The 17,450-nt window shown below is 47.1% G+C and overlaps 1 protein-coding gene across 1 annotated transcript in view; it reads right to left on the bottom strand.

Annotated features, from left to right (window-relative positions):
- Positions 1 to 2,155: 2,155 nt before the first annotated feature.
- dscama (Down syndrome cell adhesion molecule a) overlaps positions 2,156 to 17,450 on the bottom strand; it is a 106,134-nt gene continuing 90,839 nt past the window's right edge. Inside the window, exons 18-39 of the mRNA XM_008299435.1 lie at positions 16,517 to 16,713; positions 16,097 to 16,193; positions 15,837 to 15,965; positions 15,445 to 15,612; positions 14,810 to 14,880; positions 13,673 to 13,916; positions 13,255 to 13,401; positions 11,187 to 11,342; positions 10,665 to 10,798; positions 9,551 to 9,704; positions 8,824 to 8,941; positions 8,564 to 8,727; positions 8,347 to 8,445; positions 8,067 to 8,255; positions 7,051 to 7,341; positions 6,065 to 6,241; positions 5,947 to 5,977; positions 5,717 to 5,832; positions 5,478 to 5,627; positions 4,273 to 4,470; positions 3,855 to 4,157; positions 2,156 to 2,535 (exon numbers count right to left, since the gene is read on the bottom strand). Of these exons, the coding sequence (XP_008297657.1) occupies positions 2,156 to 2,535; positions 3,855 to 4,157; positions 4,273 to 4,470; positions 5,478 to 5,627; positions 5,717 to 5,832; positions 5,947 to 5,977; positions 6,065 to 6,241; positions 7,051 to 7,341; positions 8,067 to 8,255; positions 8,347 to 8,445; positions 8,564 to 8,727; positions 8,824 to 8,941; positions 9,551 to 9,704; positions 10,665 to 10,798; positions 11,187 to 11,342; positions 13,255 to 13,401; positions 13,673 to 13,916; positions 14,810 to 14,880; positions 15,445 to 15,612; positions 15,837 to 15,965; positions 16,097 to 16,193; positions 16,517 to 16,713 (3,713 nt within the window). The remainder of the gene's footprint in view (positions 2,536 to 3,854; positions 4,158 to 4,272; positions 4,471 to 5,477; positions 5,628 to 5,716; positions 5,833 to 5,946; positions 5,978 to 6,064; positions 6,242 to 7,050; positions 7,342 to 8,066; positions 8,256 to 8,346; positions 8,446 to 8,563; positions 8,728 to 8,823; positions 8,942 to 9,550; positions 9,705 to 10,664; positions 10,799 to 11,186; positions 11,343 to 13,254; positions 13,402 to 13,672; positions 13,917 to 14,809; positions 14,881 to 15,444; positions 15,613 to 15,836; positions 15,966 to 16,096; positions 16,194 to 16,516; positions 16,714 to 17,450) is intronic.

Below are 17,450 nucleotides of genomic sequence, written 5' to 3'. Positions count from 1 at the left end.
GATGATGGATGGATGCAGTGCTACTTTTCCACTACACTTGTCGTGTCTCTAGTTGCACTGCATTCTGGGTCTGTGAGGTTCTGTTAAACAGGTTTCTCCTCATTTTGAGTCTCTGTGTTACTTCTGCTGAGTTTACGATGTGAAAAACGTCGTCTATGATCCGGGGCCGGCTCAGCTCCTCAGTCATCAGCTGAGTGAGGAGGGCTGGGCTTTATCTCTACGTGACCTGGGGAGGAAAACATCTGCATCACCATGAAAGACTTTTCATAAGATGACGGTTCTTGTACGGATGTTCACTTACAGAGAGCCTCTCCTCACTGCAGGCTGCCTTCACAGCTCCCACCGGGCTGACAGTGAAGGAGCAGATGATTGAGCAACACAACACTGCCACCTGCAGGCACACGCTGCAATAACACGGCCGGCATTATCACACCATCATTTATGTCGATGCTGTCATGAAGGAAACGGGCGAAGATTTCGCGTCTCCTGCTGAGCATCATCAGCTGTGCGTCACCTCCACACCACCACCACACACTTTGGGGAACAGCCATTTTATTAATCAAATTGGAACCTTTGTGTTAGTTTCTCTTTATTCCAGTGCCACCATGGTGAACACTCATGTTAAAAATAAAAAGTGACATTTTTTTTTTTGTTAAAATGTATAATCATAATGAAGACAGTTAATCATAGAAACTAATCATAGAAACTGACATTATGACCTCACAGCATTTTGGATCAAACTCTTCTCCCTTCAGGCTAACTCAAAGAAACAGAAAGAACAGAAATGGGCCAGGGCAGACAGGAACAAAAAACAGCTTCTTACGTATATCCACATTTTTTTCTGATATTTCCCATAGACATTATAGGTTTGGTTTGAAGGGGGGATTCTGCTGGATTGTCTCACGTTCTTTTTTATTTCCCTGTAGAGGAGCATCGCTGCAATGCAGCAACAGTAAATCTACTGAGGAGAGTGAGAGCCCTGAAGACTCTACCTAGTGCACTGAGAGTAGGGGGATCTATCTGGACACACTTGAGTCGGGCTGTTGTGAAGTGCAAACCATTAGTTCTCTAAACCCTCCCTGTTCTAGCTAACATCATTTACCACCCTGGCAAACAAGCAGTGGTAAACTACACCTGAATACATGAGCTGGAGTGTGTCCGGCCCTGTAATTATACTCACAACATAGTTATTTTTCATCATTACAGTACAGTATAGAGCAATAGTTTTCATATACTTTTCATATCTTTTTTCATATTGCACCATCAGAGAATGGGACACAGAGAAAGATCAACAGAGACTCCATTTCCTAATTAAAACGAGATATGTGCAAACATGACTAAGGACTTTATTAACCAAATCAATTCTTCCCTGTAATATCCACAAATAAAAGTGATTTCTCTTTTATATATATATTTATAGTAATAAGAATAATAAATCTTCACATTGGATCATTTCATAGTGTGACAAAATGCTCGACTGGGCTGTCCAGCCACCATCGTAATCCTCATTGTCTTTAATTGGTCAGTCCCCATGCATCCATAGGAAATAGATTTTTTTTTTTTCTTCAAAAAAAGTAACAATTTGAGAGCAGCTGAAAAGTTTGGACTGGTGTCAATTGCTTTCATTCCAAGATTTCTCCCAAGTTTCATTCAGTGTTTTTGAGAAGGATATTCCATAGGAAAAAAATGACTCCAAATCGTCATCTTCCACTCCAGAAATTAAAAAAGATGTCCGGGTTCTTATGAAAACATTGTAGCAATGGTGATAATAGATCATTTGGTAATCAATAATTAATGATCATTAATAGCTGACAACTAACAATTAATAATTACTGATTAATTATAAAGAATTAACAAGAATAAATAATGCTCCCTCGTTACTCAATTAGTTTGGCAAAGCTCCGGCTGGAGTCGTTTCTGATGAGTGAATTTTTTTCTCAAGTGAAACAAACAAATAAACAAACAAAAAAAAGAAATACAAACAAGAGGTAAAAGAAAGCTCTAAAATAAATAAAAGGAGATTAGTAAAAGTGACCCCGTCCTTGGAGGGAGGGGACGTATATACAGAACTGCGTGGTGAAAGTCAGTTTACTGCACTTGAGTGTTAAGTCCAGTGTTAGAGTGAGTTCTAGTCCCGCCCTAGGTGCCCCTGCTGTTATACCAGCGTGTAGGACTTTGCGTAGGGGTTGCTGCTCTGTTTGAGATGTCCTCTCGAGTCCAGCAGGGACTCCTGGGAGGTGCTGAGCTTGGCGGCCTGGGCCAGCTCGGAGCCCTCTCTGTGGGGGAGTGTGGCTGCAGAGCCGGGCTGCCACTGGGCCACTGGGTCCCTGCTGGCCTGAGGGGCCTCTGTGGGCGTTGGAGGCGCCATGCGAGAGGGCCGCTTAAGAGAGCGACTCTTCTGGGGCTCCAGACAGGCCTGACCCATGGCCGCCCTCTCCCCACTTGCTGTCCCCCTGGACGACCCCGAGCAGGACATGCCTCGGTTCAACAGGAAGTCCATGCGCAGGTACGGAGGAAGGTGAACCAACTCGCCCCCTGCAGGACGACACAGAGCAGTTAGTGGAAAAAGAAAAGACAAGCTGACACTGAGCAACATGGCCGGGGCCCTGGGCTTCACATCAGGCTGAACCAGGTTCACTTCATCCTGTTTGTTCTCACTCAGCTGGTTAGTTTGCTCATTTTCTCTGTGTGCAGTTTAAAGATGGACTTGTTGATCTGGAAAAACGTGTTGTTCTACTTTAAAATGAGGAAAGTCCTGGCGTGCACCAGACGAGTCACTTCATGAACATTATGCTGTTTTTTGATTTGCTCAGGGGGTCATGTGTTCTCTCTGTGACCAGATATGATCGGTGAGACTGAGTGGTTCTGGTTCTGGACACACAATCAGAAGCCTTCAAAGAAAAGGAGAGTTTTCTATCCCATTATCTATAAAGCACATTTCAACTCAACAGAAACACTTTCCATTAGAATAATAAGACTGTTAAAGTTCAGAACATTTCTTATTTTTATATAATCAACACATTTCAGTTCGTTGTCGTTCGTCACTGATTTAGTTTTACGTCTTAAAATCTCCAGTAAATATAAAGTTAATGTCAGCGGTAATCTTTCAGACTTTCAGTTGGCCATAAATCTAATCTAATAAACCAGAACCTGTTCATCAGAATCAACAGCTGTGTGAGTAATTGTTCATTTTAATAATAAACTGTGATCATTAACAGTCTGCTTGTTTCCATCTAAAAGCCAGATTACAGGATGCACAGGAACTCTATGAGCATCACCAACGCTGCTCCTGTTGGTCCAGTTTCACCTTTTTACTCCCTTTGCAGGTGATAGAAGCTTCTGTCAGTCACCAGTTCACTGACTCTGATCACACTGGCTCCTTGCTCACATCATCTGATTAAAAGCTGAATTCTACCATCAGCAGCACTGCTGGTGACAGGAGGCTTCAAGTTTTACACACGTGATGCATATTAACCATAAGAAGACTAAAGAATAGCCAGATGTGCTACTACAGCTCCTGAGGTGCTGTTGGGTTCTACAGAACAGCTCAGGGCGTTTACAGTTGTTAGTGTCTCTGTGTGAAGGATGCAGCTGTGGCAGTAGAGACAGGAAACACAATCTACTCATTCAGTGTTATAGGTTGGAGTCAGTGTTGGTGATTTAATTATCCCTGGTTCCCTCTGACAGGCTTCAGTCGAACTTCTGACAGAAGCATCAACCTGAATGAGGTCCAGTTAGTGTTAATACTCGGTGTCAGTATGAGCCTGGCGGGTAAAGTTTAGTAACAATCAGCTGTAACGAGCCGTCGGCTTTCAGGCGGACAGATCTGTGGTCTCTGGACAGCGTGGCCTCACCCGGTCTGTGGGCCTTGGGCACGGCCATGTTCATGACCCGGCTGACGTCCTGAGGCTTAGGCGGGGAAGCAGTGAAGCGGCAGATGCCCGATTCGGACGGTGTGCTGGAGGTCAGGCTGTCGGTGTAGTCGTTGGTGCCCGCTGTCATCTGCTCTGAGGAAGTGTCAGAGATGAAGCATTCGGTGATGGTGAATTTGGCGTGGCGCAACTGCTCCTCCATCTTGGCGTGCTCGTAGGCTCTGGCGAGCTCCTCGTAGGTGGAGGAGGCGCTCTCTGTTGACACCATGCTGCTCCGTGCACGGTCTGGACATGTTCGGAGTTAGTGGAGGGATTAGTGTCAAGAGTTAGTGGAAGAATTAATGGATGACTAGCTGTTAGAAACACAGTGTGAGGAGCTGCTCAGCGTTGTGTTGCGTACCTGTGTCCTGAGATGGGCTGACGCTGTAGCTGTCGCTCTCCTTGTCAACAGAGCCGGCCACTCTGGGCGTGGGCAGCCTCCAGTCGGTGCTGAGTGTGTGGGAGGAGACGGGAGGGTGGGGGCGGTTCAGGGTCCACTGGCTGGCGTAGCGGTTGCGAGCAGCCGGGCCGGCTTTGGCTGTGCGGCGGGCGGTCGGGTCTGAGAAAGAGTGGGAGAATGCAGAGCGTTCATGTAGGTCATAGAGGGGAGCGGACTGAATGAAATGATCCTGATCATTGCTGCCCCTCTACAGGAACACAGACCTGCATGGTGCTGGTGGACATCAGCTCTCTCTCATAAACTATTCTGGTTTAGTTTTTGTCACTTGTCAACCTAAATCAAATAAAATCTTCCCTCCTTCCAGACACCCTGCTGCCAGCTTGTCCATGTTCGGGGCTTCATGTTCGGCCGGCAGCCCTTCTTGTGTCGGGTCGTACATTTGTTTAACGATGACGTCTCTAATCAGCATACTGAATCTTTGCCATTTTTCATTGCTTTATTATCAGTCTAAGCTTAGATGGGGTGGACGTTTCACCCTGGTAACCCAGAAAATGGAGAAGCACACAGTTTGGTGCCTGAACCTCATCAAGCCTCCAACAAGTCATCACTGTGAAGGTGTCAGTCGCATGTTTTCCTAACGTGTGAACTCAAACCCTTCAAATGCAGTTTTGGTGCCTGAGCCTGGCTGAACAGTGACGGACCACAGCAGCAGGTGGAAGTGATGGAGGTCTTTCCTACTGTGTCACAGGTGAGTAAGAATTTACTTGTCTGTCAAAATATGAATGAGAATGCAGTTTAGTTGTATAAGAAGGTCATTTTGGGGAGACAGGGCTGACAACAGGCCTCCAGAAGCACCTGGTTGAACTCAGCGAGTGGAGGAGCTTCAGTAACCTCCCTCCTCAGGACGGCACCGAGAAATGCAACGATAGGATCATGTTAGCAGCAGTGTGTGGATGTGAGTGAGAGGAGTGAGTCTGTTCAGCTGAAATGTCTGAACTGATTCACAGGCTTCACTTTATTCTACACGATTTCCAAAACATGCAGTAAACAGCAGAGAAAAACAAAAAGAACATGAAACAACAGAGTGACAAACTGCTGGAAAACTAAACCACATGCAGACATCTTATGTGTTATGAAGTTAAAAAAAGAGTCCGTACTGGACTTACTGGTTCCTGGTCTGGCGTCAGACACATCCACCAGTGGGCCGGTGGCCTGGGAGAGCGACTGGTAGTGGACAGTGTGGGTGACTGTGGATGACTTCTGTTTCTGCGTCTCCCCGAAGTCATTGTCAGTCAGTAACACAGTGGACCTGTCGTCTGTGGGACGACAAGAAAACGAGATGAGCTCTGGATCAGCATCAGGTTCAGCAGCATCCTGCAGCGTCCAGCAGCAGAACAACGCTTACCAACAGTCTCCATGGTGTCTCGCTCCTCGATGAGAAGCTGAGCTCGGGGGATGTCGATGTGCATGCGGAGCGTCTGCTGCTGTTTGTTAATCGGCTCTGCTGGACGCGTGTTTTTACTGACAAACAGAAAACAAAAGAGAACCTCGTCATGGGGAAGTCTTGTCATCATTAATGGCGCTGGCAGCGAGCAGGTAGCTGATAGCGGCGTAGGGACGATGTCCAACACTTACCTCATGAGCATCTCAGCTAAGCTTTTTGCATCTGGAAAACAAAACCATGAGTTTATTTGTGAGAATAGAAGCAAACGTAGATTCACATGTGAGAAGGCCGACAGACTGCTCGTCTCACCTCGGAGCCTCTTCAGCCTCTGCTCCCTCCTCCTCCTCCTCAGCACCAGCAGCCCGATGAAGATCACCACGATGCCAACCAACACACAGGAAATGGTCACCATCATCTTCAGACCTTCGCCGCCTCCAGAGTTGTCCTCACTCACGTTGGGTGCCTTCACCAACGGGGCGATGGTACCTGTGACGAGGTCATGTGACCGTGTTAGGACAGATGCTGATTCTGAACCTACTTTTAGACACAAAGCCACAAAACCTTCTCTCCCTGAATGATGGCCACTGACTGACAGTTGTCATGTTGTGTAAAAGTCAAGACCATCAGCAGCTCCGAGCTCAAGGGTTTAATTTTTCCTTCCAAGCTGCTGTCCTCTGTCAGGACTCGCTCTTGACCTTTTGCCGAATTGCCAGTAATACCTGGTTCCCATTTGGCCAAGCTGTACGTCAATGTGAATGAACTCATCCTTCACAGCTAAATGTTCAGCCTGACTCTCATTTAAACAGCTGCAGGATGTACGTGGAGGAGGAAACTAAGTGGTGGGTCTTTAGAAGTGGTTGTGGCAGAATACCGCCCAACGTGTAATATGAGCTGCTAGCATCCTTCATCCCAAAGGAGACTGTGAAATCAGTTCTCCTGTGTTGGCATGTGGTCTGCTAGTGAAGCAGCACAACCCAAACCAGCTACAGCACCAGGACTTGGAATGCAACATGTTTTTTTTATTGCCCATTTCATCAGTGGATCCTGGACCTCTGTGAGCCACATGCTCTGCTTTTACCAGAGAGCACGATTTACTCCTTTCTGCCTCAAACTACTACCGCCAGCCAACTCTGTATGCTACAGTTGGTGAAGTTGGGTCTTTTGTCACAGACTCCTGCTTGTTGAGCGGTCCAAGTGCCGGCGTTTATATCAGCTCTGGAGTAGCCGGTGAGTCACCCGGCCAGCTTCAGTGCCTCTGCTGCCTGTAAAGAAAGAGTGGTGCTGTGTGAACTCACTGCCATCGTAGCTGAGCGTTGCAAACTTGACTCTCTTCTCAGCGTAGCCGGCGCTGTTGTAGACCTTCATCTGCAGCTCGTACCAGGTGGCCTCCTGCAGGTCGTACAGGATGTAGCTCTTGGTGAGGGAGGTGCGCTGTGCCGTCGTCCACGTGGGCGAGTCTACGGGTCGGTACTCCAGCGTGAACGAGGTGATCGGACATCCGCCGTTGTTCCAGCCGTTCAGATTGAGCTTGACCCGAGTGGCGTTGATGCTCGTGAAGAGCTCCTGTTCTTTAGAATACTGAGGTTCTGGTTGGCACAGTGAGAAGGAAGACATTTATGTGATCACTGAAGCACAGAAACAGTCACTGAGGAGCAAAACACAACAAGCCAACACCTACATACAGAACATATCCGCTTACAAAGGGCTGAGAAAGATCTGTTTGAAGCTGAGAGGAAGGTAGGTCTACAAAGCTGCAGAATAAAAGAATCAGTTGAGCGATTTCTGAGATGGAAAACGTTTTAACATTTTGCTTTGAGGCCCTCCAACACTCTGCATGTTTGGTATTAACTGAATAATCAACGGCATCATCAGTTAAGGAACATGTTTTGTCATGTTTAGAAACGTTTTCTATTCTTTCTCTGTCATATATCAAGCAACTACGAGATGATGCAGGATTTTTAACATCACTTCCTTTTCCAAGAAGAACATAAAATGTATTTTAATATACATTTAAAATAAACACATCATCTGGAAATTGCTAATCACTGCTATCAAATCCTATATTGTGACAGTTGGCCAGCATTAGTCATTATATAGAACTATTTAAACAGTCCCCTGAGTCAGCTGGGATAGGCTCCGCCCCCTAGTGAGGATGAAGGTGTAGAGATGATGATGGATGTGCGAAGCTGACTTTTGAATGTGCTTCTCAGAAAGATGATATTCATGACAGTGCAGTGGTATCTATTAAAAATAATAATTCATAATGCTATCATACTATCATGTGACTCTCCAAAGAAAGCCCTGTTCATACCTTTCCCATGAGTCTTTGCTTCAATGATCTCGCTGATGCGTCCAGGACCCACTGCATTCTGGGCGGTGAGGGTGAACTTGTACCAGGTGCCACACTTGAGGTTCTCCAGCCGGTAAGAGCGCTCACTGGGACTGATGGCAAAATTACCCCACTGCTCACTGTTGTCCTCAGAGTACTGCAGAATGTAGCCTGGAGGCACAGGTGGAGGTGAAACAGCTGATCACATTCAGATAATTAAAGAAACAACCACTAAGAAAAGACCTTGTGGTGTTTGTCTGACCTCTGATGGAGCTGCCGCCGTTGTCTCCTGGGATCCAGGAGAGGGTGATGGAGGTGGTGGTCGTCTTGGTCACGGTGAGGCGAGGCTGGTCAGGTGGAACTGCAGGAAAGGAAACAAACAAATGACGTAAACAAACAAGATTCAGTTCAGAAAAAATCACCTAGAAGTGAAAACACTGTTTGCGTTGTGATCAGATGTGATTCAGTGTGGTTCTTACCTTGGACTTGCAGGTTGAGGACGATCTTGTCTGACCCAAAGCTGTTGCTGGCCACACAAGTGTAGTTCCCAGAATCCTCTGCTTTCACGGTGCGGATGACGAGGCTGCCGTTACCGTGGACGCTGCGTCGGCTGTCGATCACAACAGGTGCTGGGGTTCCATTGCTGAAACACAGATGTGTTAGCAGTTAGCTTTCTGCTTTCATGACCACACAAATACTTCTAGATGATTTATCTGCTGTGTTGATGTTCTCCACTCACATCTCCTTCAGCCACTTGATGGTTGGGGAGGGGTCGCCCACCGCCTTACAAGGCAGCACAATGTCCCTCATCCAGGGGGTTGTTACGGTGCGGTTGAAGGTCAGGATCCGAGCCGGAGCTGCAAAAGTAGGTACATGCTTCCTCAGCCCACAGTGGAGATGTTTAAATAAACCTGCTGCTGTGTTCTGATGGAGAACTTATTTAGCATAAATCACTGATGACTCAGAGCTAGGAGCAGCTTCTCCTGCTGTCTGCTCTGTGACCCTCCAGCTCACCGAGTCAGGCTCAGTGACGGTGTTTCTCTCTATCTGAACAGTGAAACAGGAAGGAGAAGACATCCATCACCTGGATCTCAGGCAGGATGTGAATGTCCTGATAGGAGCTGTGGGTCCTGACTCCGGACACCAGGGGGTTTATCAGCGTATGCAATCAGCTTATCAGCGCTCACCAAGCATGTGCCGTGTTGACAGGGCCAAGCGCTGCTTATTTACATTCAGCTGATGCTCTCCTTCTTATCCTTCTATGAGGAGCCACTGGGAATGCGCTATGTTGACCCGTCCACATGGGTTCCCAACAACAGATCCTGTTAGAGTTTAACTTGCAGTAGCCTGAGATGTGACTTCTTGGTAAAGCCGTCCTCTGATTAGTGGACTGGCCTACTGAGCAAATGTGCAGCGTCCCATTCGGCACCAAATACAAATGTGAACCACCAAGCAGCTCCACCTACCCTCAGCCATGGGTTTGACAGTGATGATCTCGCTGGCGTTTCCACGACCTGCTGCTGTGACAGCCACCACCCAGATGCTGTACTGCCGGTTCCTGCTCAGGTTGGGGATCCGGTAGAAGAACACGTCCGGCGCCGCCTCAAACTCACTGCTCACCTGGAGGAAGACATTCAGGACTGGATTAACTTACTGCAGATCAAACTATATTTTCCTTCTTGATTTGATGGTGAAAGATATTTGTACTGATCGTCTGCGCTTTTCTGAGCGACAACAAACTCCATGAACAGCTCAAACCAGTGATGAATAAATGCTGAGCTCTCTGTTTGTGCCACTGAGCTCCAAAAACACACATCAGTCAGTTTTAGCTGTTCCTGTCAGAAACCCAAAGCCCAGGTTTGAAAGGCTTTTTAAAAAAAATCCCCCAAATCTATGCAGTGTATCTGAGCCAGAAACTGTAGAAACAGAAAGACTTTGAACTACTCGTGTAACGTCATCAGGAAAATTAAATAAATCTGATCTTTGAATCATCATGATCCACATGAGGAGCTTCTTCAGCAGACGGTTCTCCTAACCAGAGAGGACCCGGGTCCAGCAGCAGACTGTCACTAAACACATTCCAGGTTCTCTCTACCTCTAGTCCCAGCCTGCCTGGATGTGGACAACGTTAGATTACGGTGAGCAAAAAAATAAAGGCCAGAAACTGCTTAGAGGGTTAACTTAGGTCAAAGCCACATGCTCCGTCCTGGTTCTGTTCAGAGAGTTTAAAGGGTTTAGAAGCAACGAGGGCAGTCAGAGGACTTCAGGCTGAACCATAATACAAGCTCCTCATCTGGTCTGTCGCTCTTTTAATCACTGTTGATGTAAAACAATATCGATTGTGTTAAGTTTGATAAAAACGACTGTTCAATGATTATTTCCTTTTGAATTTATCACATTCAAACTGTAGTGAAAAGGTTATTTAAAATTCAGTTCAATTCAAAAAGCTTTATTGGTCCCCTGGGGACAATTTAAGAAACAATAATCAATAAAGAATAAAACATAACAGTAATGATCACAGCAGCTGATGTAAACAGCTACGGCAGACTGTGTGGTGTGGTTCTATCCGTGGTTCTGTACCGTGGGGTGTGGGTTGGAGCAGAAGACGGTGTATTTCCTGATGATGCCGTTCACTTTGAGGGGAGGAAGCCAGGATACAAACACCACTGAATTGGATGCAGCTGCTGCCTTCACGCCCGCTGGAGGACCAGGAACTGAAAGAACAAGATGATCCCGTTGATATATTTCACGCATTAAGCTAATATTATTACTCAGAAGATTTTTATGGCTCTTCTTATGCTGATTATACAGCAAGATAACAGATGGCCACATGACATGTTCTGCTGCGTGGAGAGTTACAGCTCTCCTCCTAATGAGCATATTTATGATCCTGCCTCATTTTCACCACAGTCAAATATTCAGGCTGTACAAAAATGATCTTTAACGTAAAGAGGAGGGATACTGTCCTTTACAGCAGCGAGCCAAACTCACACTTCAGCCGAAGTCTGAGCGCAGCTATAAAACAGAAGCTCGCCTCCACAAGCGCAGCCTGACAGCTGTCCTTGTGTCTTTTAATTTGGAGAGGTGACTTAATCTCCCTACCGTCCTCCTTGGTACGGGTGTAAATCTGTTCACTGCGGACTCCGTCTCCAGCTCTAGTGAAGGCCAGCACCTGGATGCTGTAGTTGGTGTACTTCTCCAGTCCGTCCAGCTCCAGAGAGGGCTTAGAGGTCGTCACGTTTCTGATCTCTCCCAGCTCTGGAAGACAGAAGAGGAGAGAGTGAGTGAATAAAGTCAGATGTCAGCTCAGCTCAGGAGCCTCGTTCATAGCAGTCCTCTGCTGTAAATAATCCAGTGATAAGACGGCCATCACTGGTCAGAACATGTCCCTCACACATCACACAGTGGATCACAAGTAAACCAGTAAATGTCAGGCCCAAGGGTGTCATAGCACAGCCCTGGATATGATTTCATGTTCAGTCACAAAGCTTAAACAATCCTGTGTCCAAGGTCTGCTGTGGTGGCAGCCCGGACCGGCAGCCTGCTGCCCTCAGCTGTTAGCTTCTGAATTATGGATGCTGGCTGTGGCACTGCTCTCCGTCTGCACGCCTTCCTCACAAGCTTTGCTCGATATCTACAGCACGACATCAGCTGCATAAATGCAGGGAATACCCACGACACCTGCACAGCTGTAGACATTTGATCGTACAGTTTACAGGGATGTGAGCATCAGCTAGTGTCTGGACATCCACTTACACCACAAGTCCACGTAATCCTGGTGACAAAATGCATTCTGCAGCTTTAACTACATATTTTCTAGAATTGTTTTTGCTGGCTGATTAATTGTTTGAGAGACACGTGAGTAAAAAGCCCAACATGTGGATGCTGTGATGATTTGCTGTATTTCTTTCTTTCTTTGATTTGTATATCAGACAGTTTGTCCTTTTTGATCATTGGTCAGACAAAGCAAGCTGAATATATCTGAACATTTAAATATCTAGAAAACAGCTGGCAGATTCATTGATGGTTAAAAATCGTGCCCTTTTTCTTTACTCACATTTAAACCACTTATGTGAATGCATGTAGTACGTAGGCATTAATTAGTGTAACCTGAACTGTTAGAGACGCACACCAACAGCTGAGCTGCCCCCATCCTGTATGGAGGGGTTTGTGTCTCCCTCTGCTGGTAGGTGAGGTTACATCCTGCCATTCTGATGTCTGCTGGGGCAGCGTGCTCTGACAGATGAACAGCTTCGTTGCAAAGGAACAAAGCATATGTGAAGTGTTGGGCTGTGCATGTCTCATCTTTACATACAACATAAAGCATTTTCCAAACAACAACATTTATCTTCCGTTCAGCCACTGATCTGCTCACTGTTGCCGTGCAAACTGGGCCTGGCTGTCAAGTCCTAAGCATTCCTGTTGACTGGGCAGGCCAACATGATGTGACAGTGCAGGGGGCAAAGGTAATCACGCTGTCACAACCCATCGCGCTGACACAAACCCGGCATGTGACAACGCCATGCCGCGCTGTCTGACGTCCACGGGACCGTGCAGTCTGTTGGCCACACAGATGCTCAAAATCTGCCCCGGTTACTACGGTGCCCACAAAAACGTCCTCATTAACAGCAAACAGCTGATGAATGAATGGCAGCATGTCGACACACATCCAGAACAGACAGAGCTGATGTAAATCAGACGAGCTGCTCGGTCTCGTCCACTCCTGCTGGTTCACTGAATCTCACAAAATATTCACTTTTTTAAAAAATGATCTTTTGAAAATCTGCTATGTTTGTCTGTGTAGGTTGTGCTATATGTGTTCCATCTGAGTGAATCTATGTGATGCATTAAATTGAATAAGATATTGCATCATGCTTTTTTCTCTCTAGTCGGACTCTTTCCACGTGCTCACGGCGCCCTCTTGGTGGACCAATCACACGGCGTAGACCATCGTAGGTACCTGGGTGCTGGATGTGTTTGTGATGAATAACGACGGCTGATGAAGATCGAACATTGTTCTGCTAAACCAGATTTACAGAACTTTATTAGAACAGATGTTTGAGCTGCAATGATGGAGACGTGGTTCAAATCGTGTATTTAATTCAAATCAAACAGCTTCTAATTACACCCTCTATCTGCTCTTCTAACACGTGTACTCATGTGAACGTACCTCCATCGGGCAGGTTGGCCCAGTAGATGACTCTGAAGCCCAGCAGGTTGCCGTTCAGAGCGTCTTTGGGAGGGGTCAGCCAGGACAGAGAGATGACCTCTGGAGATGTGGCTGTGGCCTGAACGTTCTCTGGAGGACGACTGGGCACTGAGGGGACAGAACAGTAGACACCTCTGAGAACAGCTGACTCTGAGAGGACACAAAACGCAGTACCCTCTGATCGCCACTAGGTTGTGATACATCCTCACAGATGAATGTTAAAGCGCGCTGTCTGGAGATGTTCATGTTGGGGACAATCCAAATGTGATAGTAAATAAACAATAAAGAAATCATTTATATGTCTGAACATGCATTCAGTTTGTTGTCACAACCACTTCCTTAAGCTGAGCAGGACACTGAGCCTGGGGTGTCTCCTTACCGTCCTCCAGCGTGGTAGCAGCCACCTCTGTGGAGGACGGCCCTGTCCCTGCGCTGTTGCTGGCTTGCACCACCACTCCATACTGGGTGAACTTCTTCAGGTTGTCCAGCACCAGGCTTTCTGCATTGTCCCCTGTGGTCTCCACGCTGATCACACTGAACTGGTAGTTCCCACCAGAGCTGTACTCCCTGTAGCCCACCTGGTAGCCTCTGATGGCCCCGTTCTGGAGGTGCTTTTTGGGCGCCTGGCGAAGGAATGACACAACAGGGATGAGTGCTTTTCTTTGACTCGCTGCTCGTATCTACTTCAGACCTGACTGAGGAGGGAATGCTAGAGATGACTCCAATGATCTGTCAGCCACACTTGCAGGAAAGTGATGGTGTCTGAGCTCTCCTCCTGGGTTTTTGTCCCCACAGGACCTTTGAAGTCCACATACACAGGTGAAGCATTCCACACCCAAAATAGATGTATTCAGATCGGCTGATATGGCCGAGACACGGGGGTGTGCCAGGACGCATGGCATCACCTCGAGAGTGTCGTCTTCTTAGTAAAGCACTCTGTGAAGAACATTTCAATCCCACAAACTGCTTGTTTTCCTCAATAACACTGGAATGACCAAAGCTGGCAGCCAAACGAAGGCCCTACGCAGAGCAGCCGTCACAATCCATTTCTATAGAGAAGATCGTCCTCTCTGAAGCACACGAGTTGTTTAAATGGTGCTCTGTGTGAAATGAAGAGCTGGACGTGCTGCAGACAGTCTGACTGGTTTAAACAGTAGCGTAGCATTCATACGATCAGACAGAGAGAAGAAGACTAAACACTGGGCTACAAACACCTACATGGTTCTTTTAACACTTTTTTTTAATTCAGGGACCGCACACTGAGAAAACATGCTGTTTCCCTGCAAAGTCCTGCTTCACATTCATTAAGGAACACCTGAGAGCTGACCAGTACACCTTCACTCCTGAGCGTCTCCACAGGAGCTGCAGCAGGTTAAATGTTTCGCTCAACGATGTCAAGGAGAGAACAGAACTGACTGACTGTGGAAACGTGAAGCAGCAGCCAGAGCTCTGACAACCTTCACTGTACCTGAACAGAGCTACCGTACACGATACCTGCATGGTCGGCTTGACTTACCCTCCACGAGACCCTGATGCTCTGAGAGGAGAGGGCTTCCAGCTGCACGTCCTGAGGTGGTCCGTCAGGAGCTGAGATCACATCATCAACATTTTACAAAACTGTCCACATGAAACAGCCGTCTAGAGATGAGAGCAGGAGAGGCTGCAGACACGTGTGATGTTGTGTTTATAGGTGGCTGCTGAGGGTGAGGAGAAAGGCTGTGCAGGGGCTGGCAGAGGGGCAGATGAAAGCACAGGGGGTAATCTGCAAAAGGGGTCCAGCCTCAGTCTATTGACCGTAGTGTGACATTTACTACTGAGGCCGCTAATTGAAAAGTTCTGCTTTTAGCGCGGGGTCAGCGTGTGTTCAATAATGCAACGGAGCCAATGAGCTGATGTCACCGGGCGCTAATGAACTGACTCAGTCGGCCCTTCGCCTCCTTTCGCCTCTCGTCTCTCATTCACCGCTGACTGCCGTCTTTCTCACTGCGTTGTTGTAACTCAGATGTGTTGGGACTTATGAATAAATGAGATCTACTCTCATCACTGCAGCTGGTCATTATTTATGTGCTGGGAATAAGATGAGTAGATGTACAGAAAACAGCTCAGCCTGCACTCATGCTTTTGGGCACAAAGAAGAAGTTTCCTTCTCACCTGCTTCATCAGTGGTGATGGTCAGCTCGTTGCTGGCCTCGCTCTTGCCGATCAGGTTCTTGGCGAACATGCGGATGTTGTAGGTGGAGGAGGGGTGCAGGTCGATGATGGTGGCCTGGTTGAGCTGAGGTGAGACATCTTTGGTCTTCTGAGCAGTATCCCAGGAGGCTGAGAGGGGAAAGGCCAAGGTTTATTAGGGTCACCATAGGACACATCCAGCTAAGTGCATGAGAACAGACTGTGTTCAATTAGAGAGCTGAGACTAAGTGACAGCAGAGATAATTCACATCCCAGAGTGCATGATTCTCTAGAACCTGCCCTCCATTGTGTGTTCAGGGTGGTAAACTACAACAACACCATGTAAGTATAGACCTAAATAAGACTTCTTGTACCTGATTTGTTCTTGCTCTCAATATCAAAGCCTGTGATCGGGCTGTTGCCATCAAAACCCATCGTCCAACGCAGCGCAATGGTTCTGTCCTTCACTTCTCTGATCTCCACTTCTGGGGGGTCCGGGGGCTCTGCAAGGCACCAAGTTGGCCAGTGCATTATTATTGAAGCCTTGCAGAACTTAGGATGTGAAGGATATTGCCACGATCAATAATCAGTATCAGGATTGAAAGTATTGGTCCTCATTTCATGGCAGCTATACCTTGAACTGTGAGTTGTATGATCCCTCTGTCTTCACCAAAAGAGTTGATGGCGTGGCAGGAGAAGAAGCCAGAGTCCTCCCTCACTGTGGGCATGATCTGGTGGAGGCACAGGGATGAGATGATGCTAGTTAGATTTCACTGTGACTGCCCGTCTGGTCGTGTTGGCAGGGCGGGAAGCGTTTTTTTGGCGTGTGCAGGTCAAAGCAACGTGAGCCGGACAAACGAGGCTCCTGCTTTACAGGAAGGATTTTTAGAGGCACGACAAAATGGAAGCATTTAGCGTTTCTGAAAAGACAGAAAAGCTAAACAGGATTCTTTATATACACTCTGTGCTCATGGGACTCGGAGGAATTTTGCATGTGCTGTGGCATCTATGGAGCAATCAGCAGTCTGAAACACTTGCTAGCGGGGCCTCCTACCTGCAGGGTGGAGATGACTTCATCGCCCACCTCCTTGACAGAAACCACATAGCGGCTGGTCTCGGGGTTGATGATGCGTTCCTCCTTCTCCCAGCGCACCATGATGGGTTTCTCACCGTGGGCTGTGCAGCTCATCTTCTTCTCCTCTCCCTGCGTGGCTAACGTGGTGTTGGGGTACGATGTGATCATGGCAGGGACTGGTGAGGAGGGAAGGACAGCATTTGTTAGGATGATGTTGGTACGTAATAGGAGCTGAATGATCACCAGCAGAAGACCAGGCAGCCTCTGATTAAGACTAGTTGCTAACATGTTTACACACACTGAATTATTAAATGTTATTGTCCACATTACAAACACTACCACCAACAAACAAGGTAACGATGACATCATGGTTCATAAATGAGGTCATTAGTCTGGTTCTGTTGTATTTTATTGACCTTTCTGGAATCTCTTGCCGACACGTTGGTGCTGTGTGAAAAATTTACAATAATACAGATTGTGTTTACAATATGAGTCATGATTTTGGAGGAAATGGAAATTTTTGCATTTCTTCATAACTAAAAAATTCTCAAAACAGTCGTGTGAATGTTATGGGTGGAGATGTGCTCTGTAGGGCGGAGCATCTCCTCCACCTGCCAGATGTTAGGATGTCTCCATATTCATCCCTAGTTTAAGCTCCGCCTCAGCTCGCTGAACATCATCGCTGGTTTTAATCACAGCTCTTTCAAGCTTCCTGTTATTCCGTGAGCTTAATGGCAACACAACGTAAAAGCAGCTGACAGAGGACAGCCGACGTGTTGTGTACGATGCTAATGCACTGGAACCACACATAAAGCCTCCTTTAATGTTGTGATAAAACCAACATGCGGCCCTGGTGTGTATCTCGTATCAGAGGGTCCCAAATGGTGCAGCGCTGCTCCAACAACACTCTGAA

This window comes from Stegastes partitus, unplaced genomic scaffold (genome assembly GCF_000690725.1).
Source record: "Stegastes partitus isolate 25-593 unplaced genomic scaffold, Stegastes_partitus-1.0.2 Scaffold1417, whole genome shotgun sequence".
NCBI lineage: Eukaryota > Metazoa > Chordata > Actinopteri > Pomacentridae > Stegastes > Stegastes partitus.
The sequence above is the reverse complement of the archived record's forward strand: the minus strand, read 5'-3'. Positions and strand labels throughout refer to the sequence as shown.